Raw genomic sequence first — 27,973 nt, forward strand, 5'->3', positions numbered from 1 at the left:
ATCACTGGGTATGTTGGCATTAACCACTTCAGTACCCTAGACCACCAGGGATGTTACATTAATGCATTCACTAATTTAGAACACTGGGTATGTTGGCATTAACCACTTCAGTACCCTAGACCACCAGGGATGTTACATTAATGCATTCACTAATTTAGATCACTGGGTATGTTGGCATTAACCACTTCAGTACCCCAGACCACCAGGGACGTTACAATAATGCATTCACTGATTTAGATCACTGGGTATTGTTGGCATTAACCACTTCAGTACCCTAGACCACTAGGGATGTTACATTAATGCATTCACTAATTTAGATCACTGGGTATGTTGGCATTAACCACTTCAGTACCCTAGACCACCAGGGAGGTTACATTAATGCATTCACTAATTTAGATCACTGGGTATGTTGGCATTAACCACTTCAGTACCCTAGACCACCAGGGACGTTACAATAATGCATTCGCTGATTTAGATCACTGAGTGTGTTGGCATTAACCACTTCAGTACCCTAGACCACCAGGGATGTTACATTAATGCATTCACTAATTTAGATCACTGGGTATGTTGGCATTAACCACTTCAGTACCCTAGACCACCAGGGATGTTACATTAATGCATTCACTAATTTAGAACACTGGGTATGTTGGCATTAACCACTTCAGTACCCTAGACCACCAGGGACGTTACATTAATGCATTCACTAATTTAGAACACTGGGTATGTTGGCATTAACCACTTCAGTACCCTAGACCACCAGTACCCTAGACCACTAGGGACATTATATTAGACATTCACTGATTTAGAAACATGGGTATGATGGTATTAACCACTTCATTACCCTAGACCACCAGGGACGTTACAAAATTGTATTAGTTAATTTAGATAACTGGGGATGTAGGCATTAACCACTTCATTACCCTAGCCATTATATTAATGTGTTCACTAACTTAAATCAGTGAAGATATTAGCATTAACTGCTTCAGTACCCTAGACCACCAGGGATGTTACATTATTGCATCCACTAACTCCATAGCGGGTTGCTTTTCCTGGTGATGCCAATTGGTGTCTTAGAATGGAATAAAATAAATAAATTGCAAATGTCCCACAAAGGTTTGTTAATGATCCCATAGGGTCATATTACATACCCCCAAAAAGTACAAATAATAATTAGGCAAAATTCATAGACTCAAATTCATTAAGAGGCGGGGGCCTGAATTTGGCGCATTTGCAGCTGCCGAGCACCAACGCCAGAAATGTGAACCTGTCCGAGCACATTGCTGACATAATTTACCCAAAAAGTTGATAAAGCATAAGCATAAAAATGCAAAATTGTTTGCATCATTTCGAACTGTTTTGTGCAAGAATTCTGGTATAAAAAAATTGCCAAAATAAGTTTATTTCAGTGTTAGTCTTTAAAGCCGAATTTTTTTTTGAACTCTTTGCACACGAACCCCTAAGCTGAAGAAGACAAGAAATAAAATGCTGGCTCTCAAACAGTTAAAATGTCCACTTTTTGAACTTTCTTAGAGTGCTTTGTCCTCTCTCTGCTGCCCTCTTGTGGTCACTGTTGGAGTCACATCATTGCCAATTGCTATCATTCACCACCTCCAAATCACCAGCAGCCGCCATACTGCGTCTCATTCAGGCTTTCAGAGCTGCATTTCTCAGGGATAGAGCTCCTGGGATAGAGATTCACCTTTTTTTTTTCCTCCGGCCTTTGACTTTCATAAATTATTCGTTATTTTTCCTGTTTATCAATTAAATATTCCATGTTTGGATGGTAAAATATAGCTTAATGGAGCCTCACTATATAATAATGTTAGGGAATTGCTTAAATGCAATTCCCTAACACAGTTCTAGAATGTTTATTGCCTTCACCGGTAACCTGATAACATTAAAGGGACTATGAAAGGCGATTTTTGGTCGCCTTTATCAAACGCGATGGCTATTTTAGCGATTTTCTTACCCGTTTATTTTGGATCACTAACAGTTAATCTACAAGGTCACCATGGCCGCCTTTATCAAATGCGATTGCTATTTTAGCGATTTTCTTACCCGTTTATTTTGGATCACTAACAGTTAACCTACAAGGTCAGGCATGGTGATTGCTTACAGTAAATGATTGGCTGTGGTTGTCACGACAACAGCTTTGTTCTTCCTGCAGTTCTTAGTTCCGGAGCTTCCAGAACCATGAAATGATGTGAATATTATAGCGCTATGTGGTTATTATAAGCAGCAGCCCCGGGAGAAGCAGAGGCCGAACCTGACGCTTCTAGGACCCAATCCAAAATCTATAATGGGCCCCCCTAACCCTCGTGTCCTATTTATAGTACTGCTGTCATCCTACCTGGCAGAGGCACCATGGGGCCCCTCAGACCAGGGCCCAAATGTGACTGAGGCCTCTATATCATCTAGTCTTGGGCCAATAAAAAATGCTACATAATGTTATCTATCGGGAAGTCGTATGGTCAGTGCTCCTCGCCCAGGCCCCTGCCCGGGGGCTGCACACTAATTGGGGCGCAGTCTGCACTCTATGGCTAGGATCCCTTAAAGCGTTTTTTATTTGATAAATCAATAATACACTTGAAAATAAGCAACTTTGTCATAAATCTTATCAGTGAAATTCGCTTCTTTCTCCTCCTGGACCGATGATTTGTTTTCAATATTGTCAATTCACGCGTAAAATTTATATTCAGTGAAGCCAGGTTTTCCCATTACTGAGATAGTTGGTGCTTATAATATTCCATGGAGAGGGGAAGAGCTAGAATCAGAGCTCCACCCTCCCGTCTGCATAGAATCTTATCAGCACCAACTGTCATCTCCTATCTCACTAATGTAACAATCTGTCGTCACTGAATACATATTTTATCCTTGAATTGGGAATTTTCAAAATGAATCATCAGATGAGGAGCGAGAAGCAGATTTTTCTGATAAGATTTATTACAAACTTGCTTATTTTCAAGTAGATTATTGATTTATTAAATAAAAATTACTTGTATTATTAATTTATTTGGTATCTGAGCTTTGTGTTATTCTGTAATGTCCCTGTCAGTGCGAGTCCCCTCTAAAATGTAAAGTGCTACGGAATAGGTTGGTGATATATAAATTAAAATGATGATGATTATTATTTATGAAAAATAATAATTAACTCTTTAAGTGTTTTAGAACGTTTTGTTAAATTTTTCCCAAATTTCTGTTGATAATAAAGCAGTGTTTAAAAGAATTATGTAACAAGTAACATCACTGCTCTCCAGAAGTAGGTAACAAGTGACATCACTGCTCTCCAGAAGTAGGTAACAAGTGACATCACTGCTCTCCAGAAGTAGGTAACAAGTGACATCACTGCTCTCCAGAAGTAGGTAACAAGTGACATCACTGCTCTCCAGAATCATGTATCAAGTGACATCACTGCTCTCCAGAATTATGTAACAAGTGACATCACTGCTCTCCAGAATTATGTAACAAGTGACATCACTGCTCTCCAGAATTATGTAATAAGTGACATCACTGCTCTCCAGAATTATGTAAGAGGTGACATCACTGCTCTCCAGAATTATGTAACAAGTGACATCACTGCTCTCCAGAACTAGGTAACAAGTGACATCACTGCTCTCCAGAACTAGGTAACAAGTAACATCACTGCTCTCCAGAATCATGTATCAAGTGACATCACTGCTCTCCAGAATTATGTAACAAGTGACATCACTGCTCTCCAAAATTATGTAAGAGGTGACATCACTGCTCTCCAGAATTATGTAACAAGTGACATCACTGCTCTCCAGAATTATGTAAGAGGTGACATCACTGCTCTCCAGAATTATGTAACAAGTGACATCACTGCTCTCCAGAATTATGTAAGAGGTGACATCACAGCTCTCCAGAATTATGTAAGAGGTGACATCACTGCTCTCCAGAATTATGTAACAAGTGACATCACTGCTCTCCAGAATTATGCAAGAGGTGACATCACTGCTCTCCAAAATTATGTAATAGGTGACATCACTGCTTCAGAATTATGTAAGATGTGACATCACTGCTCTCCAGAATTATGTAACAAGTGACATCACTGCTCTCCAGAATTATGTAAGAGGTGACATCACTGCTCTCCAGAATTATGTAACAAGTGACATCACTGCTGTCCAAAATTATGTAATAAGTGACATCACTGCTCTCCAGAATCATGTATCAAGTGACATCACTGCTCTCAAGAATTATGTAATAAGTGACATCACTGCTCTCCAGAATTATGTAATAAGTGACATCACTGCTCTCAAGAATTATGTAAGAGGTGACATCACTGCTCTCCAGAATTATGTAATAAGTGACATCACTGCTCTCCAGAATTATGTAAGAGGTGACATCACTGCTCTCCAGAATTATGTAATAAGTGACATCACTGCTCTCCAGAACTATGTATGAATGGACATTACTGCTCTCCAAAATTATGTAATAAGTGACATCACTGCTCTCCAAAATTATGTAATAAGTGACATCACTGCTCTCCAAAATTATGTAACAAGTGACATCACTGCTCTCCAGAATTATGCAATAAGTGACATCACTGCTCTCCAGAATGATGTAATAAGTGACATCACTGCTCTCCAGAATTATGCAATAAGTGACATCACTGCTCTCCAGAATGATGTAATAAGTGACATCACTGCTCTCAAGAATTATGTAATAAGTGACATCACTGCTCTCCAGAATTATGTAATAAGTGACATCACTGCTCTCCAAAATTATGTAACAAGTGACATCACTGCTCTCCAGAATTATGTAATAAGTGACATCACTGCTCTCCAGAATTATGTAATAAGTGACATCACTGCTCTCCAGAATTATGTAACAAGTGACATCACAGCTCTCCGGAATTATGTAACAAGTGACATCACTGCTCTCCAGAATTATGTAATAAGTGACATCACTGCTCTCCAGAATTATGTAATAAGTGACATCACTGCTCTCCAGAATTATGTAACAAGTGACATCACAGCTCTCCGGAATTATGTAACAAGTGACATCACTGCTCTCCAGAATTATGTAATAAGTGACATCACTGCTCTCCAGAATTATGTAACAAGTGACATCACAGCTCTCCAGAATTATGTAACAAGTGACATCACTGCTCTTAAGATATGGAATATTGTAACTGTATAGATATGAGATGACATCAATACTGTCTGGATTGAAAGGTTGACAGGCGCAGAGCAGAATTAGGTAAGAGGTGACATCACTGCGCTCTAAACATGGGATGACATCACTGCTCTCCAGAATGATGTAACAAGTGACATCACTGCTCTCCAGTTATGGGCTGACATCACTTCTACACTTGCAAGTAATGCCATCACTGCTCTTCCAGCCACTTGTTATATATATATATCTATATATATATATCTATATATATATATATATATATATCTCCCCACTGCTCCAGGCCATGCTGTACATAGACAGTGAGTAGCTCTGATGCCCCCAGTCAGTGACTTGGTGCCCCCCAGCCCTGAGTGATGCCCCTGCCTCTCACACTCTCCAGCATATTTCATCTCTGCAGACTGCTCTACAACTCTTCCAGCTTCAGGCTCCGGCAGTGAAAGGGTGGCTGCAGAATAATAATATCACGTATCATTTCCCCGGGATTCCTCAGTTCTAAAGGAAGCAGCTTATTCACCATCCCCAGAACAAAGAGGGGATTGGCAGCCCAGCTGTTCAGGAGAGGGAGAGAGGGAAGAAAAAGGCTTCCTGCCCCTTTAAAGAGCAGCTCATCTGTGCGGCTCGCAGGGCTGGAAAGCCTCCCTGGCTGAGGAGCAGGCGGCATGCTGACTGATCTCACTAACAGGGGCTTCTGTGTAAGCTGAGGCTAAACAAACACAGATGGGGAGCTCAGTGTGCACTCCGCAGACATGCTGCAGGGACAGCGAGTGACACTGTGACTGCCCACAGCACAGGAGCCCCATCATCCTGCTCCTCCTCATCATCATCCTCCTCATCATCATCACTGCTGCTGCTCCCCAACTATGAGGAACCTCCAGATCCTGCACGATCCCCAATGGAACAGTCACTGCCTCAAGGATATCAAGAGGCTGAAGAGGAAGAACAGGGAGCTCCTCAAGAAGGTCAATGGCTACCAAACTTTTAATGTGGACTTGGGTGGTCATGATCATCATCATCATCCTCAGGTCAAGGGGGAGTCTACACCAGGACAAGAGCAGTCTGCTCCTTCTGTGATGGACAGGAGGGTTGTGGTGGCTGAGGAAGATGCCTTGGACTTGAGTGGTGGGGTGCTTCCAGGGCAAAAGGGGTTAATGCCTCCTTCTGCTGCTCCAGGGTTGGAGTCCAGGGTGGTGGTATGTCACCGACCCCCAGAGACCTCCTACTTGTCAGTGACTTACGAGGACAACAGTCCTGAGCCCTGTGCATCTCCTAGGAAGAGGCTGGGGGAGACTGCAGAGATCAAAGCCATCCAGCAGACCAGGAGGCTGCTGGCCAATGCCAGGGAGAGGACCAGGGTGCACACCATCAGCGCCGCCTTTGAGGCGCTCAGGAAGCAGGTATGGACCCCCCCTCTAATGACAGCCCCCCATCATGTGTGTCATGGCTGTGAATGACATGTATGCTGCACATCAGTCTGATTGACCGCAGAGCTTGCGCTCTAATGTCTGTGTGAATGTATGTGGTGCACTATAGTGCGGCACTATTCTTACCGATCTAGGTATAAGCAATACTGCAGAGCTTACAATCCACCAGGGCGCGGAGGGTTAATAAATGGTAGGTCCAAATAGATATCAGGGCGTCCCTCCCGATACACAGAAATGTGACCAATGGTCACCGGGAAGGCAAAAAAAAGCCCCAAACCTGGCACCGTCTCTTGTTATGTGCCCGTCTGAACTCTGCTGGTCAGACCGCAGACGTCTCTGTGAGCAAGGTAACGGTGCCAGCGTTAGAGGGCGTCCATAGATGTGGGTCATGCAATGGTTAATAATGGACCGCTGATCTCCAACCAATAGGACGTGCTCCGGTTTTATTTTTTGGGATTTTTATAAGGTTTACCGTTCATTTCGGAAATCGGGTTGTCTATGATAATGCGTATGCTTAGTCGTTTCGCAGCAACCGGAATAATTTTGCATTTAGAAAATTGCTTTGGTAATAAGAATAATAATTATATAAATAGAGAGAAGATAGAGCTGCAATACCAGTTGTGGCCTATAGGCAAGAGTGGCGCCATTCCAGACCTTATTTTCTAATACTAGACAACCCCTTTAAAGGTATATATGACCTAAGACTTTGGCCCTTTTCTAGTGACCGGTTACCCCCCAATTTTCCTGTATGGCACACTAGTTAGGAACTTGTAAGAAAGGGCAGGTATTGGATGATATGTTAATCAGATGTACTGTCCCATCATAGACCCTGGTCCTATAGTCCCACAGTGAGGGCCCCTACTGAGAGCGGTGACGGGGAGCAGAGGTCACTGTTCATCTGTCATGGTGGGAGATAACTTGATCCCGGTGCCGGCACTTTCTGTGTATGGCGCTGACACTGACAACCTGATGGGGAGCAGATGGTGCGGAGCTCGGACTCCAGTCTCTGACAGGCAGAGTGTGGTGTGACTTACAATTCCAGCAGGTGGTACACGGCCTTCATGCTTGTGTCCGGTTGCAGATTAATTTCTGTTCTGCGTTGATTCATAATAAATAATAAACCTATGATTGTAGGACGTCTTTATAGGTTCCCATTCTCCTTGACTCTTCTAAGCCATGGAGTCTTCATTATTGGTGGTCTCCAGCTGGCGGCAGCTTTTCTCTGTTGGGCCATGGTCCTGCATGGGAACAAACTTGTCAATGTGCTACGGGCACGGTCTGATAACTTTGCTATCCTGCTAGATGGTGAAGAGTTGTGTTTGGCAAATTTAAAGGGAACCTGTCACCTGGTGTCTCCCATATAAAGCACGGCCACCACCATTACATCTCAATCCAGTCTGCGGATCCCCCAAAAATAACTTTTATTATTCTTACAGACTGGGCCGGGTCCAGTCCAGTGGGCATCTCAGGGCCTGATCGGGCGCCTCCTCTCTTCTTACAATCATCATCCTCCTTCCCTGCTTCGTCTGGATGATGCGTCCTTCGTCACCCACATAGTGTCCCTCATCGCGCTCCTGCACAGACGTACATCTATCTGACCTACTGAGGGCAGAGCAGCATACTGTAGTGCGCATGCGCCAGCTTTACTTCAGGGTCATCGGTGCTCTTCGGCTTTTCCTGGTTCATGCGCACTACCGTATGCTGCTCTGCCCTCGGCAGGATGGTCTTGGCCTTTCCTGGCGCATGCGCACTACCGTATGATGCTCTGCCCTCGACAGGACGCTCTTCGGGCTTTCCTGGCGCATGCGCACTCCCGTATGCTACTCTGCCCTCGGCAGGATGCTCTTGGCCTTTCCTGGCGCATGCGCACTACCGTATGCTGCTCCGCCCTTGGCAGGATGCTCTTCGGCCTTTCCTGGCGCATGCGCACTACCGTATGCTGCTCTGCCCTCGGCAGGATGCTCTTCGGCCTTTCCTGGCGCATGCGCACTACCGTATGCTGCTCTGCCCTAGGCAGGACGCTCTTCTGGCTTTCCTGGCTCATGCGCACTACCGTATGGAGCTCTGCCCTCGGCAGGACGTTCTTGGCCTTTCCTTGTGCATGCGCACTACCGTATGCTGCTCTGCTCTTGGCAGGATGCTCTTCGGCCTTTCCTGGCGCATGCGCACAACAGTATGCTGCTCTGCCCTCAGCAGGATGCTCTTCAGCTTTTCCTGGCGCATGCGCACTACCGTATGCTGCTCTGCCTTCGGCAGGATCCTCTTTGGCCTTTCCTGGCGCATGCGCACTACCATATGCTGCTCTGCCTTCGGCAGGATGCTCTTCGGCCTTTCCTGGCGCATGCACACTACAGTATGCTGCTCTGCCCTCGGCAGGATGCTCTTCGGCCTTTCCTGGCGCATGCACACTACAGTATGCTGCTCTGCCCTCAGCAGGATGCTCTTCAGCTTTTCCTGGCGCATGCGCACTACTGTATGCTGCTCTGCCCTCGGCAGGACTGAGCGAAGTACCCCTGTGCAGGAGCTCGATGGGGATGGGGGACACCTCATCCACAAGAAGCAAGGAAGGAGGATTGTGATCGTGAGAAGAGACGAGTCGCCGGAACAAAACTTGAGACGCCCAATGGACCGGACCGCCCTGTCTGCTATTTTTTGGGTTCTGCAGACAGGATTGGGGTCTTTTTTTTACAGCATTCCAGATTAGTGGTGGCAGTACTTGATATGGGGAAAAACCTGGTGAATGGTTCCTTTTAAGTTCCCGCCTTGTGTGGTTTTGGAGCACAAGTCATGTTTGATTTATTTCATATGTCCTACGTTCAGTTCACTTTTCAGACCCTGGAAGTGATCATTCATATCTTGTGTTAATAGAAAGTTTATTATTTTTTTTATTCACTTATATGGCGCCATTAATTCTGCAGCACTATACAATCATCATTATCGCTGTCCCCGATGGGGCTCACAATCTACATTCCCTATCAGTATATATTTGGAATGTGGGAGGAAACCGGAGAACCCGGAGGAAACCCACGAAACACGGGGAGAACATACAAACTCCTTACAGATGTTGTCCCTGGTGGGATCGGACCCCTGCGTTGCAAGGTCACAGTACTAACCACTGAGCCACTGAGCTGCCTATAAATACTAAATTCTCCTTTGTCAAGTGGAAGTAAACTGTCAAAAAAAGTTTTGACATGATGCTCTGATCAGTAGGGATCTGGGTTCTAAGACCCCCACCGATTGCTCAAAGGAAGGGAAGAGTCAGACGGACGAGGATCACAACGCAATGCTCAGACTGGTCGACAGCCCGTCCAAGCATTACGTTGTGATCCTCGTCCAAGTTAAACGGGCGTCTGACTCTTCCCAAAGAGAAAAAAACTCTATGTGCACAAACCCCCCATGTTCCAGGACTGGGACCCCCCAGCAATACAAACTATTAAACAGCGGCTAGAACTTTTTCAAAGTTTATTTACAGTTCAAAAATATGCTTTTTCCTAATTATATCAGTTTCTGGGAAAGTTGTTTTACATCCATAAGACGGGTTGTCACTCATTTTTTTTCGAGAGCCCCAAATAATCAGTGATCCTATATGCTTGCCTCCTTGTTTGATGCATTACCAGGATTCTGGGAAAGTTGGGTGATGGCTTCTGTAGAGGCTGCAATGATGGTGAAACATGTACAATCACAATCTTCTACTGGGATATGGAAGGGGGTGATTAGCGGGTGCACCTGCGCCCAATCAATCCTCTTCTAGGGTCTACATGGTGCCATCATTCAGAAGTTGTCAGTAATGTTCATTGCTGCTGTTTTCATGGACGGTGCACGAGGGGCTGCCAGGTTGTGTCTTCATGAAATATTGGGACAATTTGTTCTCGGTTATTTCAATATTTGCTTTTTATGAGAAAACAGCATGATGTGGTAAGAAGATAGTGGGAGGTAAGGATACATCACGTAGATACTCGGCTGTGTTCACACGTTGCATTTTTTTCCTACAGGCAAAACCTGCTCCCTTAGCAGTAAAGAAGCTGCTTACAAAAAGTAGGTTTTGCTGCGTTTTGTTGTCTCTTGTGCATGCTGATAACATTTAGTTCCCCCCCATGATGCAACCTCCTGAGGTTTTTGCACCAAAAACGCAGCAAAAAAACACAGGTAACAGGTTTTTGCCACGTTTTTGCAGTTACCCATTCCTATGGGTGAAAACAATAGGCAGCCTGTATACATAGTATAATGCACCCCCATAGGCCGCCTATATAGTATATTACACCCCCATAGGCAGCCTGTATGGTATATTACACCCCCATTGGCAGCATATATAGTATATTACACCCCCATAGGCATCCTGTATAGTATATTACACCCCCATAGGCAGCCTGTATAGTATATTACACCCCATAGGCAGTCTGTATAGTATATTACACCCCATAGGCAGCCTGTATAGTATATTACACCCCCACAGGCAGCCTGTATAGTATAATGCACCACCATAGGCAGCTTCTATGGCATGATGCACCCCCATAGGCAGCCTGTTTACATAGTATAATACATCCCCCCATAGGCAGCCTGTATAGTATATACACCTCCATGAAAAAAAATTAATCCAATGCTCACTTCTCTTCCTCCTGGTTCCTCCGCTGCTCCGAGCTCCCGCACATCTCCGGACAGCGGGCGCCGAGTAGTAGTGTCATCTCGACCACCTCTCAGTGAGTGCGTCGGTGACGTCAGACGCTGAGAGGGGGATGATGGGAGAGGGAGCGTAAGGCTCCTCTCATCGATGTAGTCAGCTGTATCGGCTAGATGCCGATACAGTTGAAGTTGAACCTGCGATGATGGGTGAGGGGCCCACTGCTGGCATCGGGCCCCTAACCGCCTGCTCAGGGGCCCCATAGTAGCCGGGCGGCAGAGCAGGGTTATGGATTCTCCCTGCTCTGCCGTAGAATGTAACTGAATGTGCTGTGTACGCCGATGCAGTTACAGTAGCGTAGCTCGGGGTGGGCCCCCTCTGAGCACCGGGCCTTGGGTGATGGCCCCCTCAGTAGCTACGCTACTGGATAGGAATAAAGTCCCACCCCCAAGGATCCCAGAGGGAACCCACCCCTGTTTCCTTTTAGCCACGTGCATAGTGGCGTCCTTCTAACCCTTTTTTCTGGACACCCCCATGTTTCCTCTATTGCAGATACCCCATGGGTTGTCACACAGCCCTCCTAATATCTGACAGTCAATTTTTCCTCTTTCTTCTTTTCACATTTATTTAATATGGGGATTTTTCACCTTAATCAGTAACAGAAACCAAAACTTAGTCCGTGACTGTTTTTGAATAGCTGATTTCTTCTTCTCCGGGAACGTTTCGATGTGAGATCTGGTTGGCGTTTGAGTCCATTGTTCTGTCTGTTCGCGCAGGAACTGATTTTGGGATAAATAGAAGATTAGACTAAACAATAAGCTGACTTGTCATCTGGAAGCGGTTACTGACCCCACAGCGCTCAATCCATTAATATTTTATTATAAATTAATGCTATGGACTTATATGATATGTGCATGTGCATGCAATAGATTATATTTTGGAATTCCATGGGCGTCATCTTTCTCCAAAACTATCTGGGAACATTCCAGGTTATGGTTTCTGTAATGGATCTTCATGGAATCAGCTACTAAATCTTGACCAATCCTTTGTCAAATACCATTTTTGAGTCATAGGGGGACAATGGTGCCTCTACATCAAGTTGTGTCTAGGTATTAAAGACTCAGCCGTGATATATTGGGCTGCTATACTCCGATCTGCCTGCGGGGTCGCTGTTTGAAAAACTAGAGGTTGACGGTTTTATGTAATAACTCATGTAGCCATCATTGCAGACATCATAATTAGACCCAGAGGTGAGTTAAACTATTTGCAAAGTGAAATAGTGTACAGACTAAGATGATTTATGAACACGTCCTAACCAGCCCTTATAAGAAAATAATAGCCCTAGGCATCGGAGTTCCACTAAATTAGGCATAGCTCCTTGGCAGGTTAGGAGATATGGCACCAGCTATACACATGACGTAGCCGTTGGCTGAAGACACTTTTTGCCTACAGCTGACTTTACTATACAAGCGTTCAAGTGTTTTCTATGGGGAGAGAGGAGAAAGCGGCCTCCAGACTCCTCTAGAAGCCACTTTTTTCAATTCCAACTGCATGATTTTCTCCTTTGACATCGGGGGAAGGTCCCATATACAGTGGGTACGAAAAGTATTCAGACCCCTTTAAAATTTTCACTCTTTGTTTCATTGCAGCCATTTGGTAAATTCAATAAAGTTATTTTTTTTCTCATTAATGTACACTCTGCACCCCATCTGGACTGAAAAAAATCAGGAATGTAGTTCTACATTCCTAAATGTTTGCAAATTTATTAAAAAGGAAAAACTGAAATATCACATGGTCATAAGTATTCAGACCCTTTGCTCAGTATTGAGGCTAGTACAGCCATGAGTCTTCTTGGCAATGATGCAAGTTTTTCACCCCTGGATTTGGGGATCCTCTGCCATTCTTCCTTTCAGATCCTCTCCAGTTCCGTCAGGTTGGATGGTGAACGTTGGTGGACAGCCATTTTCAGGTCTCTCCAGAGATGCTCAATTGGGTCTAGGTCAGGGCTCTGGCTGAGCCAGTCAGGAATGGTCACAGAGTTGTTCTGAAGCCACTCCTTTCTTATTTTACCCGTGTGCTTAGGGTCATTTTCTTGTTGGAAGGTGAACTTTCGGCCAAGACTGAGGTCCAGAGCACTCTGGAAGAGGTTTTCATCCAGGACATCTCTGTACTTGGCCGCATTCACTTTTCCTTCAATGACAACCAGTCGTCCTGTCCCTGCAGCTGAAAAACACCCCCATAGCATGATGTTGTCACCACCATGTTTCACTGTTGGGATTGTATTGGGCAGGTGATGAGCAGTGCCTGGTTTTCTCCACACATACTGCTTAGAATTATCACCAAAAAGATCTATCTTCATCTCATCAGACCAGAGAATCTTATTTCTCATAGTCTGGGAGTCCTTCATGTGTTTTTAGCAAACTCTATGCGGCTTTCATATGTCTTGCACTGAGGAGAGGCTTCCGTCGGGACGCTCTGCCATAAAGGCCTGACTGGTGGAGGGCTGCAGTGATAGTTGACTTTGTGCAACTTTCTCCTATCTCCCTACTGCATCTTTGGAGCTCAGCCACAGTGATCTTTGGGTTCTTCTTTAGCTCTCTCACCAAGGCTCTTCTCCCACGATTGCTCTGTTCGGCTGGACGGCCAGGTCTAGGAAGACTTCTGTTGGTCCCAAAGTCTTCCATTTGAGGATTATGGTGCCCACTGTGCTCTTAGGAACCTTGAGTCCTGCAGAAATTCTGTTCTAACCTTGGCCAGATCTGTGCCTTGCCACAATTCTGTCTCTGAGCGCCTTGGCCAGTTACTTTGACCTCATGATTCTCATTTGGTCTGACATGCACTGTGAGCTGTGAGGTCTCATATAGACAGGTGTGCGCCTTTCCAAATCAAGTCCTATCAGTTTAATTAAACACAGCTCGGCTCCACTGAAGGAGGAGAACCATCTCAAGGAGGATCACAAGGAAATGGACAACATGTGACTTAAATATGAGTGTCTGAGCAAAAGGTCTGAATACTTATGACCATGTGATATTTCAGTTTTTCTTTTTTATTAAATTTGCAAAAATTTCTACATTTCTGGTTTTTTTCAGTCAAGATGGGGTGGAGAGTGTACATTAATGAGAAAAAAATGAACTTTTTTGAATTTACCAAATGGCTGCAATGAAACAAAGAGTGAAAATTCTAAAGGGGTCTGAATACTTTCCGTACCTACTGTATATCACATGGTTGGCCAATCCTGAAGATAGAATCCAGAAAGGTTATGGCCAACTTTCCAACTTTAATCTATTGTATTATGGGCGTTAACGGGGTTGTGCACCAATGAGAACAATTTTTTTTTATTAAATAGATGTATTTAGGGATGAAATAAACATTCTTGCAATTTGATTTCATAAAAAAATGTGCACACTACAGGCTCTTTGTTTCCTTGCATATTCAACCTTGATGTGGTCTGTGGTCATAAATCAGCCGAGAGTAGCTAAAAAAAAAGTTAAAATAAAATAGTAGTTAAAAACTCTCCCATTGGATTATCAGAACAAGCTTACAGATGGAATCCTAGTTAAAGGGAACCTGTCACCACGTTTTTGCAAGATGGGATAAAAATAGCGTTAAATAGGGGCAGAGGTGGGCGTTACATTAGTGTGTTTGTTATGCGTTTATTACCCACCTAAGTTGCCGAAATACCTTTGCAAAGTCTCCGTTTTCGCCTGTCAATCAGGCTGGTCTGGTCAAAAGGGCGTCTTGTCTTCCCCCAGATTTTGCGTAGTTTTCCGTTGGTGGCGTAGTGGTGTGCGCATGCCCAAGGTCCCGAATCCTCTGCCAGGGGATTTAAAAGAGCGCGCTGTTCGTTATTTCATTGGTGGTCGGTGGGCGCGGCCATCTTCCTTTGGCCGCGCGTGCGCAGAAGCGGCGCTCTGCTGGCCGCGGCTTCAGGAAAATGGCCGCGGGATGCCGCGCGTGCGCAGATTGATATTGCGGCGGCCATTTTCCTGAAGCCGCGGCCAGCAGAGCGCCGCTTCTGCGCACGCGCGGCCAAAGGAAGATGGCCGCGCCCACCGACCACCAATGAAATAACGAACAGCGCGCTCTTTTAAATCCCCTGGCAGAGGATTCGGGACCTTGGGCATGCGCACACCACTACGCCACCAACGGAAAACTACGCAAAATCTGGGGGAAGACAAGACGCCCTTTTGACCAGACCAGCCTGATTGACAGGCGAAAACGGAGACTTTGCAAAGGTATTTCGGCAACTTAGGTGGGTAATAAACGCATAACAAACACACTAATGTAACGCCCACCTCTGCCCCTATTTAACGCTATTTTTATCCCATCTTCCAAAAATGTGGTGACAGGTTCCCTTTAACTCACTTTTCTCCCAACAGGAAGGCTGCAACAATTTAATGAAACCTAATTTCAACATGTAATCTTGAGTCAAAAATTCATGCATTTAAAGAAGAAAAAAAATGGACAACTCCTTTAAGGACTTTTAATAATAATTTTATTTGTATAGCGCCAACATATTCCGCAGCGCTTTACAAATTATAGAGGGGACTTGTACAGACAATAGATGTTACAGCATAACAAAAATCACAGTTCAAAATAGATACCAATAGGAGTGAGGGCCCTGCCCACAAGCTTACAATCTATAGGACTTTTGACTTTTATCTAAGATATTGACTATATGGATAATTTCATCTGTGACTCCTAATTGTCTGTCCTTATAGTCCGAGCAATGATTTGTGGGTTTGGATTGGGTACAACCTGTATTTTGCTCTTTTGAACTTCTGCTCATTCTAGAATTTGCAGGTGGACTTACTGTCACGCTGTGACGGTCTTCGGTAAGAAAGGGGGTCTCAGACTGTTCCTAGAACTGAGACCCTATCTATCCCAGTCCCGGGGGTACTCTTGAAGGTAGAGAGGCCTGATGTCCGACCCTACTATGCTCCTGTTAAACCCTGATCGTCCCCTCACCCACGCCATTGAAGCGATGGTCGGGGACCACCACGGTGCAGGAAGACTACCGTACACAAGATGAGGTGCAAACAACAAAGGGTAGATTTATTGGAAGGCAAGGAATGACGTGGATGAGGAAGATGTAAACAGGATGCAAACAGGGGTATGTAATGGCAAAAGATAATTTACAAGAGTTATATTCTTTAGCTTGTCCGTAAAATAGCACAGTGCTCCAACTATTACAGAATCAACATACGTCACACAAGTAAATGCAAACAATAAATCAATAATGATGCTACTCTACGTATAACCTCCCTGGCCTTTACTAAGCAGGCCACAAGGCTCCCATGTACTGACTGCTGAAGCCTACGCTAGGCCCTAACATGTGCAAAAAACAGGAACAAACTCACGGTGATGTTGGGGACTCAGATCCAGTCCCGGGGGGCCCCCAACAGTCTAGTACAGTGGTGTGCATGGCTTTCTGCCAGCTCCGTGAAACGTTGTCTTCTCCTTGCTTTGGGGTCCTGGAGGTGCTCCTGGAAAATGTAAATCCCTTTCTCGGTATCTTCGTGGCTTCTCAAACTCACACAGGTGTTGTGGATTCTGTTTGTGGGCTCCCTCTGGTGGTTACTGCTGGTACTGGGTGACTTTGGTGGGTTGCGGCCTTTGGTTTCCACCTGTCCATCAGAGGCTGGGTGTTTCCTATTTTACCTGGCCTTTCTGTCATTCCCTTGCCGGCTATCAATGTATTCAGATGTGCTCTGTTTGGTTCCTGCCTACCTGCTCCCAGATCTTTCAGGATAAGCTAAGTGCTGATTTTCAGTTGTTGGTTTTTTTGTCCAGCTTGCTTATTATGTCTCTATGCTAGCTGGTAGCTCTAGTGGACTGAGGTTCTCCCCATGTGCCATGAGTTGGCACATGGGTTCTTGTAATCTCAGGATGGTTTTTTTATTAGGGTTTTTTGCTGACCGCTCAGACCCCTTTTGTATCGTTCTGCTTTCTAGTTTACAGCGGGCCTCAATTTGCTGAACCTATATATATCATCTCTATGTGTGTGCCTTCCTCTCATTTCACCGTCAATACATGTGGGGGGCAACTATACCTTTTGGGGTTCATTCCTCTGGAGGCAAGTGAGGTCTTTATTTTCTCTGCAGTACTAGTTAGCTCTTAGGCTGGTGCGTGGCGTCTAGAACCAACGTAGGCACGCTCCCTGGCTATCTCTAGTTGCGTTTGTCAGGCGTAGGGCAGCGGTCAGCCCAGGTTCCATCACCCTAGAGTTCGTCCGATATTTTGTATTACTTTGCTTGTCCCTTGCTATCCCTAGCCATTGGGATTCATGACAGTATAGCCGGCCCACAAAGTATTAATTGTTTGGGCTGAAGCAGGAGAAAAAGAAGTGTTTAAGGGAATTTTTTTTTTTTTTTCCTTCAGAGTTTTGCTGCCTAGCCCTTAATTGCTGTCTAGCTGCTTCTTACCTCCTCTTAACCCTTGAATGGCTCTGATATTAGCTGTTTAACATGGATGTCCAGAGTTTGGCTTCCAGCCTGAGTAATCTCGCGGCAAAAGTTCAAAACATACAGGATTTTGTTGTTCACACTCCCATGTCTGAACCTAGAATTCCTATTCCAGAGTTCTTTTCTGGAGATAGATCTACCTTCCTGAATTTCAGGAACAATTGTAAATTGTTTCTTTCTTTAAAATCTCGCTCCTCTGGAGACCCTGCTCAACAGGTCAAGATTGTAATATCTTTCCTGCGAGGCGACCCTCAGAATTGGGCATTTGCATTGGCACCAGGGGATCCTGCATTGCTCAATGTGGATGCATTTTTTCTGGCATTGGGATTGCTCTATGAGGAACCCAACCTGGAGATTCAGGCTGAAAAGGCTTTATTAGCCCTCTCTCAGGGGTATGATGAAGCGGAAATATATTGTCAAAAATTTCGGAAATGGTCGGTGCTTACTCAGTGGAATGAGTGCGCGCCCTGGCTGCAAACTTCAGAAATGGTCTTTCCGAGGCCATTAAGGATATTATGGTGGGGTTCCCTATGCCTACAGGTCTGAATGAGTCGATGGCTATGGCCATTCAGATTGATCGGCGTTTACGGGAGCGCAAACCCGTGCACCAGTTGGCGGTGTCTTTTGAACAGGCACCTGAGACTATGCAATGTGATAGAATTCAGTCCAGAAGTGAACGGCAAAATTATAGGCGGAAAAATGGATTGTGTTTTTATTGTGGTGATTCAGCTCATGTTATATCAGCATGCTCTAAACGCACAAAAAGGGTTGATAAATCTTTTGCCATTGGTACTCTGCAGCCTAAGTTCATTTTGTCTGTGACTCTGATTTTTTCACTGTCTTCCATTTCCGTCGATGCCTATGTGGATTCGGGCGCTGCCCTGAGTCTTATGGATTGGTCATTTGCTAAACGCTGCGGTTTTAGTCTGGAACCTCTGGAAGTTCCTATTCCTCTGAAGGGAATTGACTCTACACCATTGGCTATGAATAAACCGCAGTATTGGACACAAGTGACCATGCGCATGACTCCCGTTCATCAGGAGGTGATTCGCTTCCTTGTACTGTATAATTTACATGATGTACTAGTGCTTGGTCTGCCATGGTTACAAACTCATAATCCTGTCCTGGACTGGAAAACAATGTGTTAAGCTGGGGATGTCAGGGGGTTCATGATTATGCACCTCCGATTTCAATCGCTTCATCTACTCCTTCTGAGATCCCTGCGTTTTTGTCTGACTATAGGGATGTTTTTGAGGAGCCTAAGCTCAATTCGCTCCCTCCGCATAGAGATTGTGACTGTGCTATAGAATTGATTCCTGGCAGTAAGTTCCCTAAGGGTCGTTTATTTAATCTGTCACTGCCAGAGCATACTGCTATGCGGAATTATATTAAGGAGTCCTTGGAAAAGGGACATATTCGTCCATCTTCGTCCCCTCTGGGAGCAGGTTTTTTTTTCGTGGCAAAAAAAAGATGGTTCCCTGAGGCCTTGTATAGATTATCGCCTTCTGAATAAGATTACAGTCAAGTATCAGTATCCATTGCCATTATTGACTGATTTGTTTGCTCGCATTAAGGGGGCTAGGTGGTTCACTAAGATAGATCTTCGCGGTGCGTATAATCTGGTGCGGATAAAACAGGGTGATGAGTGGAAAACCGCATTTAATACGCCTGAGGGCCATTTTGAGTATTTGGTAATGCCTTTTGGACTCTCCAATGCTCCGTCAGTCTTTCAGTCCTTTATGCACAATATTTTCCGTGAATATCTGGATAAGTTTATGATTGTGTATTTGGATGATATTTTGGTGTTTTCTGATGACTGGGAGTCTCAGGTTCTACAGGTCAGGAAGGTGTTTCAGGTTCTGCGGGCCAATTCTCTGTTTGTGAAGGGCTCAAAGTGTCTCTTCGGAGTCCAGAAGATTTCTTTTTTGGGGTACATTTTTTCTCCTTCTACTATTGAGATGGATCCCGTCAAGGTTCAGGCGATTTGTGACTGGACACAACCTACATCTGTTAAGAGCCTTCAGAAGTTCTTGGGGTTTGCTAATTTTTATCGTCGGTTCATTGCTAATTTTTCCAGTATTGTTAAACCTTTGACTGATTTGACTAAAAAGGGTGCTGATGTTGCTGATTGGTCTCCTGCGGCCGTGGAGGCCTTTCAGGGACTTAAGCGCCGGTTTTCTTCTGCTCCTGTGTTGTGTCAACCAGATGTTTCACTTCCTTTTCAGGTTGAGGTTGATGCTTCCGAGATTGGAGCGGGGGCGGTTTTGTCACAGAGAAGTTCTAATGGCTCGGTGATGAAGCCATGTGCATTCTTCTCTAGAAAATTCTCGCCCGCCGAGCGCAATTATGATGTGGGTAATCGGGAGCTTTTGGCCATAAAGTGGGCATTTGAGGAGTGGCGTCATTGGCTTGAGGGTGCTAAACATCGTGTGGTGGTCTTGACTGATCACAAGAATCTCATTTACCTTGAGTCTGCCAGGCATTTGAATCCTAGACAGGCTCGTTGGTCGTTGTTTTTTTCTCGTTTCAATTTCGTGGTTTCATACCTGCCAGGTTCAAAGAATGTGAAGGCAGATGCTCTTTCCAGGAGTTTTGTGCCTGACTCTCCTGGAGACTCTGGGCCTACTGGTATCCTTAGGGATGGGGTAATATTGTCCGCCGTATCCCCAGACTTGCGACGTGCATTGCAGGAGTTTCAGGTGGATAAACCGGATCGTTGTCCACCAGAAAGACTGTTTGTTCCGGATGATTGGACCAGTAGAGTCATCTCCGAGGTCCATTCTTCTGTGTTGGCTGGTCATCCTGGAATATTTGGTACTAGAGACTTGGTGGCCAGGTCTTTTTGGTGGCCTTCCTTGTCTAGGGATGTGCGTACCTTTGTGCAGTCTTGTGAAGTGTGTGCTCGAGCTAAGCCTTGCTGTTCTCGGGCCAGTGGGTTGTTGTTATCCTTGCCCATCCCGAAGAGGCCTTGGACGCACATTTCCATGGATTTTATTTCTGATCTCCCGGTTTCACAGAAAATGTCCGTTATCTGGGTTGTGTGTGACCGCTTTTCTAAGATGGTTCATTTGGTGCCCTTGCCTAAGTTGCCTTCCTCCTCTGAGCTGGTCCCTTTATTTTTTCAGAACGTGGTTCGTTTGCATGGGATTCCGGAGAATATCGTTTCTGACAGGGGATCCCAGTTTGTGTCTAGATTTTGGCGGACGTTTTGTGCCAAGCTGGGCATTGATTTGTCTTTCTCGTCTGCATTCCATCCTCAGACGAATGGCCAGACGGAGCGAACTAATCAGACCTTGGAAACTTATTTGAGGTGTTTTGTTTCTGCTGATCAAGATGACTGGGTTGCTTTTTTGCCACTGGCCGAATTTGCTCTTAATAATCGGGCTAGTTCTGCCACGTTGGTCTCTCCTTTTTTTTGTAATTCGGGGTTTCATCCTCGTTTTTCCTCTGGTCAGGTGGAGTCTTCGGATTGTCCTGGAGTGGACGTGGTGGTGGACAGGCTGCATCAGATTTGGAACCAGGTGGTGGACAATTTGAAGTTATCTCAGGAGAAGACTCAGCAGTTTGCTAATCGCCGTCGCCGCGTGGGTCCCCGACTTCTTGTTGGGGATTTGGTGTGGTTGTCTTCTCGTTTTGTCCCTATGAAGGTCTCTTCTCCTAAGTTCAAGCCTCGGTTCATCGGTCCTTATAGGATCTCGGAGATTCTTAACCCTGTATCTTTTCGTTTGGATCTCCCAGCATCGTTTGCTATTCATAATGTGTTCCATCGGTCGTTGTTGCGGAGGTATGAGGTGCCCGTTGTTCCTTCGGTTGAGCCTCCTGCTCCGGTGCTGGTGGAGGGAGAATTGGAGTATGTTGTTGAGAAGATCTTGGATTCTCGTGTTTCCAGACGCAAACTCCAGTATTTGGTTAAGTGGAAGGGTTATGGTCAGGAGGATAATTCCTGGGTGGTCGCCTCCGATGTTCATGCGACTGATTTGGTCCGCGCCTTCCATAGAGCTCACCCTGATCGCCCTGGGGGTTCTCGTGAGGGTTCGGTGACCCCTCCTCAAGGGGGGGGTACTGTTGTGGATTCTGTTTGTGGGCTCCCTCTGGTGGTTACTGCTGGTACTGGGTGACTTTGGTGGGTTGCGGCCTTTGGTTTCCACCTGTCCATCAGAGGCTGGGTGTTTCCTATTTTACCTGGCCTTTCTGTCATTCCCTTGCCGGCTATCAATGTATTCAGATGTGCTCTGTTTGGTTCCTGCCTACCTGCTCCCAGATCTTTCAGGATAAGCTAAGTGCTGATTTTCAGTTGTTGGTTTTTTTGTCCAGCTTGCTTATTATGTCTCTATGCTAGCTGGTAGCTCTAGTGGACTGAGGTTCTCCCCATGTGCCATGAGTTGGCACATGGGTTCTTGTAATCTCAGGATGGTTTTTTGATTAGGGTTTTTTGCTGACCGCTCAGACCCCTTTTGTATCGTTCTGCTTTCTAGTTTACAGCGGGCCTCAATTTGCTGAACCTATATATATCATCTCTATGTGTGTGCCTTCCTCTCATTTCACCGTCAATACATGTGGGGGGCAACTATACCTTTTGGGGTTCATTCCTCTGGAGGCAAGTGAGGTCTTTATTTTCTCTGCAGTACTAGTTAGCTCTTAGGCTGGTGCGTGGCGTCTAGAACCAACGTAGGCACGCTCCCTGGCTATATCTAGTTGCGTTTGTCAGGCGTAGGGCAGCGGTCAGCCCAGGTTCCATCACCCTAGAGCTCGTCCGATATTTTGTATTACTTTGCTTGTCCCTTGCTATCCCTAGCCATTGGGATTCATGACACACAGGACAGCCACTCTAGCTGCACCCGGAAAAGTCTGTCAAATTTCACAAGTCCACTCTGTTACAGGCTGTGGGTCCTCTCTTGCAGAAAACAGCACAAAGTTCTCTCTGCAGCAGCTTCAGCTCACACACACAGTTCAGACTCCACCCCCACCTTCTGCACAGTCCAGCTCATTCACACAATCTATTGCAGGGGAGAAGCAGAACATTCCATCACACCAGACTAGGTGGTGCAGTCTCTTAAAGTGACAGCATGTTCCTTACTGTCCATAACAGCACCACCCTCTTACACCATGAGGCATGGGACAGAAATAAAAGGCAAACAAGACACAAAGACAAAACAGGGATATCAGAACATACAAACACACACTAAAGGTAAAGAGGGAAGGTATATAGGGAAGGATAGGGATGTACAAACTTAATGGGAATAGGACAATGAGGAAAGCATACACCCAAAACCAGCACGCAACAGTCTCCAGCAGCAACAACGATCCCCTGATTCAGCACAGCATCTCCTAGGCACTAGGAAGCAAAACTTTCACTGGCAAGGCAGAGAAGGTCTGGCCTGGTTTTATAGGGAGAGGTAATGACCAGATCAGAAGCAGCTGAAAATGGACTGCAAGTTTCTGACTAGTATAGAAACGGTCGTTAACCTCTTCAGCACCAAAGAAAACCAAATCCACTTAATATGGGACACCAATACACAGGCTAAATGGAAGATCTGCGATTCACGATACGTAGTGATCCTCTAACCCCAGATCTCCAGGGAGGATGTGACACTTACATAGTGACTGACTGGCTTCCTTATAACCGTGCATACAGAAATAACTGGTAATCATCACCTATTCGACCAAAATGAGATGAAATAAAAACGGTAACAATACAAGTTATGCTGACTAGTTTCCAATAAAACTACATATTGATCTGCCCAGCTCCTCTTCCTCTATAACTTAAGATCAGAGGCCATAGCTAAACTCCTCTTTAAGATCTCCTAACTATATGTTAGGATATATATTTGAAAGAGGTCACGTGTGAGGCGAACGGCAGCAGCGGCAGGAGGTCGTCCCTTATTTCAGATCTTACATACCTAAGCTTATTTCCAAGATCTAGCGGAATACTTAAATCCCATCTCGGGTCGTTCCGCGGAGCGTTGGCTGCACATTCTGTTTGGATGGGGAATCTATTCAGCGTCCAAGAAGGTTTTCTCTTTGTTTTATTCCTGGGAACTTTCCCAAAGTGATTCCAGACTGGTAGCCAAACTGTAGGTTTCGTCGGTGAAGTCTCTGCATTCATTGTTCCTTTCCCATGCACGTGAGCGTCTCAGAATGTTAAGAGATTTAAAAAAAAAAAGTTTTCTGAGTTTATTCTAAGGGTTGCGCGACTAGCTGCTAAATACCTTCATTGAAATAATAGCGGTGCCATATTCAAGTTCCTTAAATCAGCATCTTACATCGTACAGAAGATCTGTCCTGTTGTAATTACCTATAACTATGTCAGAACATGGTGGTGTCTTAAAGATTACCTAAACTTTTTTTAACTTTTAATAATTGCATGTAAGTGTTTTCCAACCTCTCTCTTTCCCCCAGTCTGTTTGTCTTTTTGATATCAGAACATAGTCATTTGGAGTACAGATGATGGCAGTGATCGGGCAGCTCAGTCCCAGAGTCTCTTCACATGTTGCGTTTTTGCAATTTTTTTTTTTCAGCAGCCAAAAACTGCTTTCTTGGTCCGTTTTCAGCATTTTTTGTTGCTTATTTTTTTTTGCCGCTTTTTTCTTGTGCATTACAATTAATGCACAATTTTAACAAAGTTAGTTTGATTCAACAAAAAACGCTTCACTGCATTTTTGCGACATTTTGCACTTTCTAATTACTTTCCATGGGTGAATAAACACTGGAAAAAAAATCTGATAGAATTCACATGCTGTTTTACTATTCAGTCAGGAATAAAAAAATAACTGCATCAGATTTCTGAAATCTCATAGCTTTTACTGGAACTATATCTTTTTTTGCATAAAAAGCTGCAAAAAAGCAGCAAGAAAGCAATGTATAACCATAGCCATGTGCAGCGTTTTTGGTGAATAAAAGTAACTTTATTAAACTTTTAGTGTAGACAAATGACATAAAAATCTGCACTCAAAAACTAAGCAAAAAATTATTGCCAATTGCCCAATATTGGAAGGAGGATTACAAGAATTGACATTTCCAGCCCTGTTGTTTTTCATTAGTTCTTCACTAGACTATCACTTATGAAGTTGATGGATGCTGTAATCTGGTCACACAATATAGAATTACCTGGCAGCCATTCAAATGGATAGTCACCCATAAAATGCATAAATAGGCCTCCCTAGTTATGCATGAGCAGTCTTAGAGGGTGGTCCTGCAATGGGGTCCCGTTTTATGGCAGAACATAAGGGGAGGGGTCTTTTGGGGATTTTATTTGATGTTATTTCTCAGAACACTCACTGGTCTGGGATTTTGTACTCCATGGTATTTTTTAAGAAGGCCACTTTATCACTATTCCTCTAATTTATTTATTTTACTCACGTATATAGCGCCATCATATTCCGCAGCGCTATACAATCATCATCAGCACTGTCCCCGATGGGGCTCACAATCTAGATTCCCTATCCCTATGTCTTTGGAGTCTGGGAGGAAACCGGAGAACCCGGAGGAAACCCACGGGAACAAGGGGAGAACTGTTATGACCCCAATGGCGAGGGTCTCAGAGGAACGTGGAAGTCTGCAGAATACAAAAATCCAGCTCATAGGGCAGTGGTAACTGGGTTGACCATATATCTACTCCTAACGCCAACACTAGAAGTAGCCGGGGATCATTCCTACGTTGATTCTAGATGACACGCGCCAGCCGGAGAATCTAGCTACCCCTAGTAGAGGAAAACAAAGACCTTTCTTGCCTCCAGAGAAGGGGACCCCAAAGCTGGATAGAAGCCCCCCACAAATAATGACGGTGAGGTAAGAGGAAATGACAAACACAGAAATGAATCAGGTTTAGCACAGAGAGGCCCGCTTACTGATAGCAGAATAAAGAAAGGTAACTTATATGGTCAACAAAAACCCTATCAAAATCCACACTGGAAATTCAAGAACCCCCGAACCGTCTAACGGTCCGGGGGGAGAACACCAGCCCCCTAGAGCTTCCAGCAAAGGTCAGGATATAGATATGGAACAAGCTGGACAAAAATACAAAACCAAAACAAATAGCAAAAAGCAAAAGGCAGACTTAGCTGATATAACTGGAACCAGGATCAGTAGACAAGAGCACAGCAGACTAGCTCTGATAACTACGTTGCCAGGCATTGAACTGAAGGTCCAGGGAGCTTATATAGCAACACCCCTAACTAACGACCCAGGTGCGGATAAAAGGAATGACAGAAAAACCAGAGTCAAAAAACTAGTAACCACTAGAGGGAGCAAAAAGCAAATTCACAACAGTACCCCCCCCTTAGTGAGGGGTCACCGAACCCTCACCACGACCACCAGGGCGATCAGGATGAGCGGCATGAAAGGCACGAACTAAATCGGCCGCATGAACATCAGAGGCGACCACCCAGGAATTATCCTCCTGACCATAGCCCTTCCACTTGACCAGGTACTGAAGCCTCCGCCTGGAGAGGCGAGAATCCAAGATCTTCTCCACCACGTACTCCAACTCGCCCTCAACCAACACCGGAGCAGGAGGCTCAGCAGAAGGAACTACAGGCACAATGTACCGCCGCAACAAGGACCTATGAAATACATTGTGAATAGCAAACGACACAGGAAGATCCAGACGAAAAGATACAGGATTAAGGATTTCCAATATCTTGTAAGGCCCAATAAAACGAGGTTTAAATTTGGGAGAGGAGACCTTCATAGGAACAAAGCGGGAAGAAAGCCATACCAAATCCCCAACACGTAGTCGGGGACCCACACCGCGGCGGCGGTTGGCAAAGCGCTGAGCCTTCTCCTGTGACAACTTCAAGTTGTCCACCACATGATTCCAGATCTGCTGCAACCTATCCACCACAGAATCCACCCCAGGACAGTCAGAAGGCTCCACATGACCCGAAGAAAAGCGAGGATGGAAACCAGAGTTGCAGAAAAAAGGCGAAACCAAGGTGGCGGAACTAGCCCGATTATTAAGGGCAAACTCAGCCAACGGCAAGAATGTCACCCAATCGTCCTGATCAGCAGAGACAAAACACCTCAAATAAGCCTCCAAAGTCTGATTGGTTCGCTCCGTCTGTCCATTAGTCTGAGGATGGAAAGCAGACGAAAACGACAAATCAATGCCCATCCTACTACAAAAGGATCGCCAGAACCTGGAAACGAACTGGGATCCTCTGTCTGACACAATATTCTCAGGGATGCCGTGCAAACGAACCACGTTCTGGAAAAACACAGGAACCAGATCGGAAGAGGAAGGCAGCTTAGGCAAAGGAACCAAATGGACCATCTTGGAGAAGCGATCACATATCACCCAGATAACGGACATGCCCTGAGATAGCGGAAGATCAGAAATGAAATCCATGGAGATATGTGTCCAAGGTCTCTTCGGGACAGGCAAGGGCAAGAGCAAACCGCTGGCACGAGAACAGCAAGGCTTAGCTCGAGCACAAGTCCCACAGGACTGCACAAATGACCGCACATCCCTTGACAAGGAAGGCCACCAAAAGGACCTGGCCACCAGATCTCTGGTGCCAAAAATTCCCGGGTGACCTGCCAACACCGAGGAATGAACCTCGGAAATGACTCTGCTGGTCCACTTATCCGGGACAAACAGTCTGTCAGGTGGACAAGACTCAGGCCTATCAGCCTGAAATCTCTGCAACACACGTCGCAGATCCGGAGAAATAGCTGACAAGATAACTCCATCTTTAAGAATACCAACAGGATCAGCGACTCCAGGAGCATCAGGCACAAAGCTCCTAGAAAGAGCATCGGCCTTCACATTCTTTGAACCTGGTAAATACGAGACAACAAAATCAAAGCGGGAGAAAAACAATGACCAGCGGGCCTGTCTCGGATTAAGGCGTTTAGCAGACTCGAGATACATCAGATTTTTGTGATCAGTCAAGACCACCACACGATGCTTAGCACCCTCGAGCCAATGACGCCACTCCTCAAATGCCCATTTCATGGCCAACAACTCCCGATTGCCCACATCATAATTTCGCTCGGCAGGCGAAAACTTCCTAGAGAAAAAGGCGCAAGGTTTCATAACAGAGCAACCAGGGCCTCTCTGCGACAAAACGGCCCCTGCCCCAATCTCCGAAGCATCCACCTCAACCTGAAAGGGAAGTGAGACGTCAGGCTGGCACAAAACAGGCGCCGAAGTAAACCGGCGTTTCAACTCCTGGAAAGCCTCCACGGCAGCAGGAGCCCAGTTAGCTACATCGGAGCCCTTCTTGGTCATATCCGTCAAAGGTTTCACAATGCTAGAAAAATTAGCAATAAAACGACGGTAGAAGTTAGCGAAGCCCAAGAACTTCTGAAGA

At 45.3% G+C, this 27,973-nt stretch overlaps 1 protein-coding gene across 1 annotated transcript in view; it reads left to right on the forward strand.

Moving 5' to 3' along the window:
- The first annotated feature begins 5,645 nt into the window (after positions 1–5,645).
- Positions 5,646–27,973, forward strand: part of ATOH8 (atonal bHLH transcription factor 8) — a 62,005-nt gene continuing 39,677 nt past the window's right edge. The window contains exon 1 of the mRNA XM_077280223.1: positions 5,646–6,551. Within this exon, the coding sequence (XP_077136338.1) occupies positions 6,018–6,551 (534 nt within the window). The 5' untranslated portion in view covers positions 5,646–6,017. The remainder of the gene's footprint in view (positions 6,552–27,973) is intronic.

Source organism: Ranitomeya variabilis, chromosome 1, assembly GCF_051348905.1.
Source record: "Ranitomeya variabilis isolate aRanVar5 chromosome 1, aRanVar5.hap1, whole genome shotgun sequence".
In the NCBI taxonomy this organism is placed as follows: Eukaryota; Metazoa; Chordata; class Amphibia; order Anura; family Dendrobatidae; genus Ranitomeya; species Ranitomeya variabilis.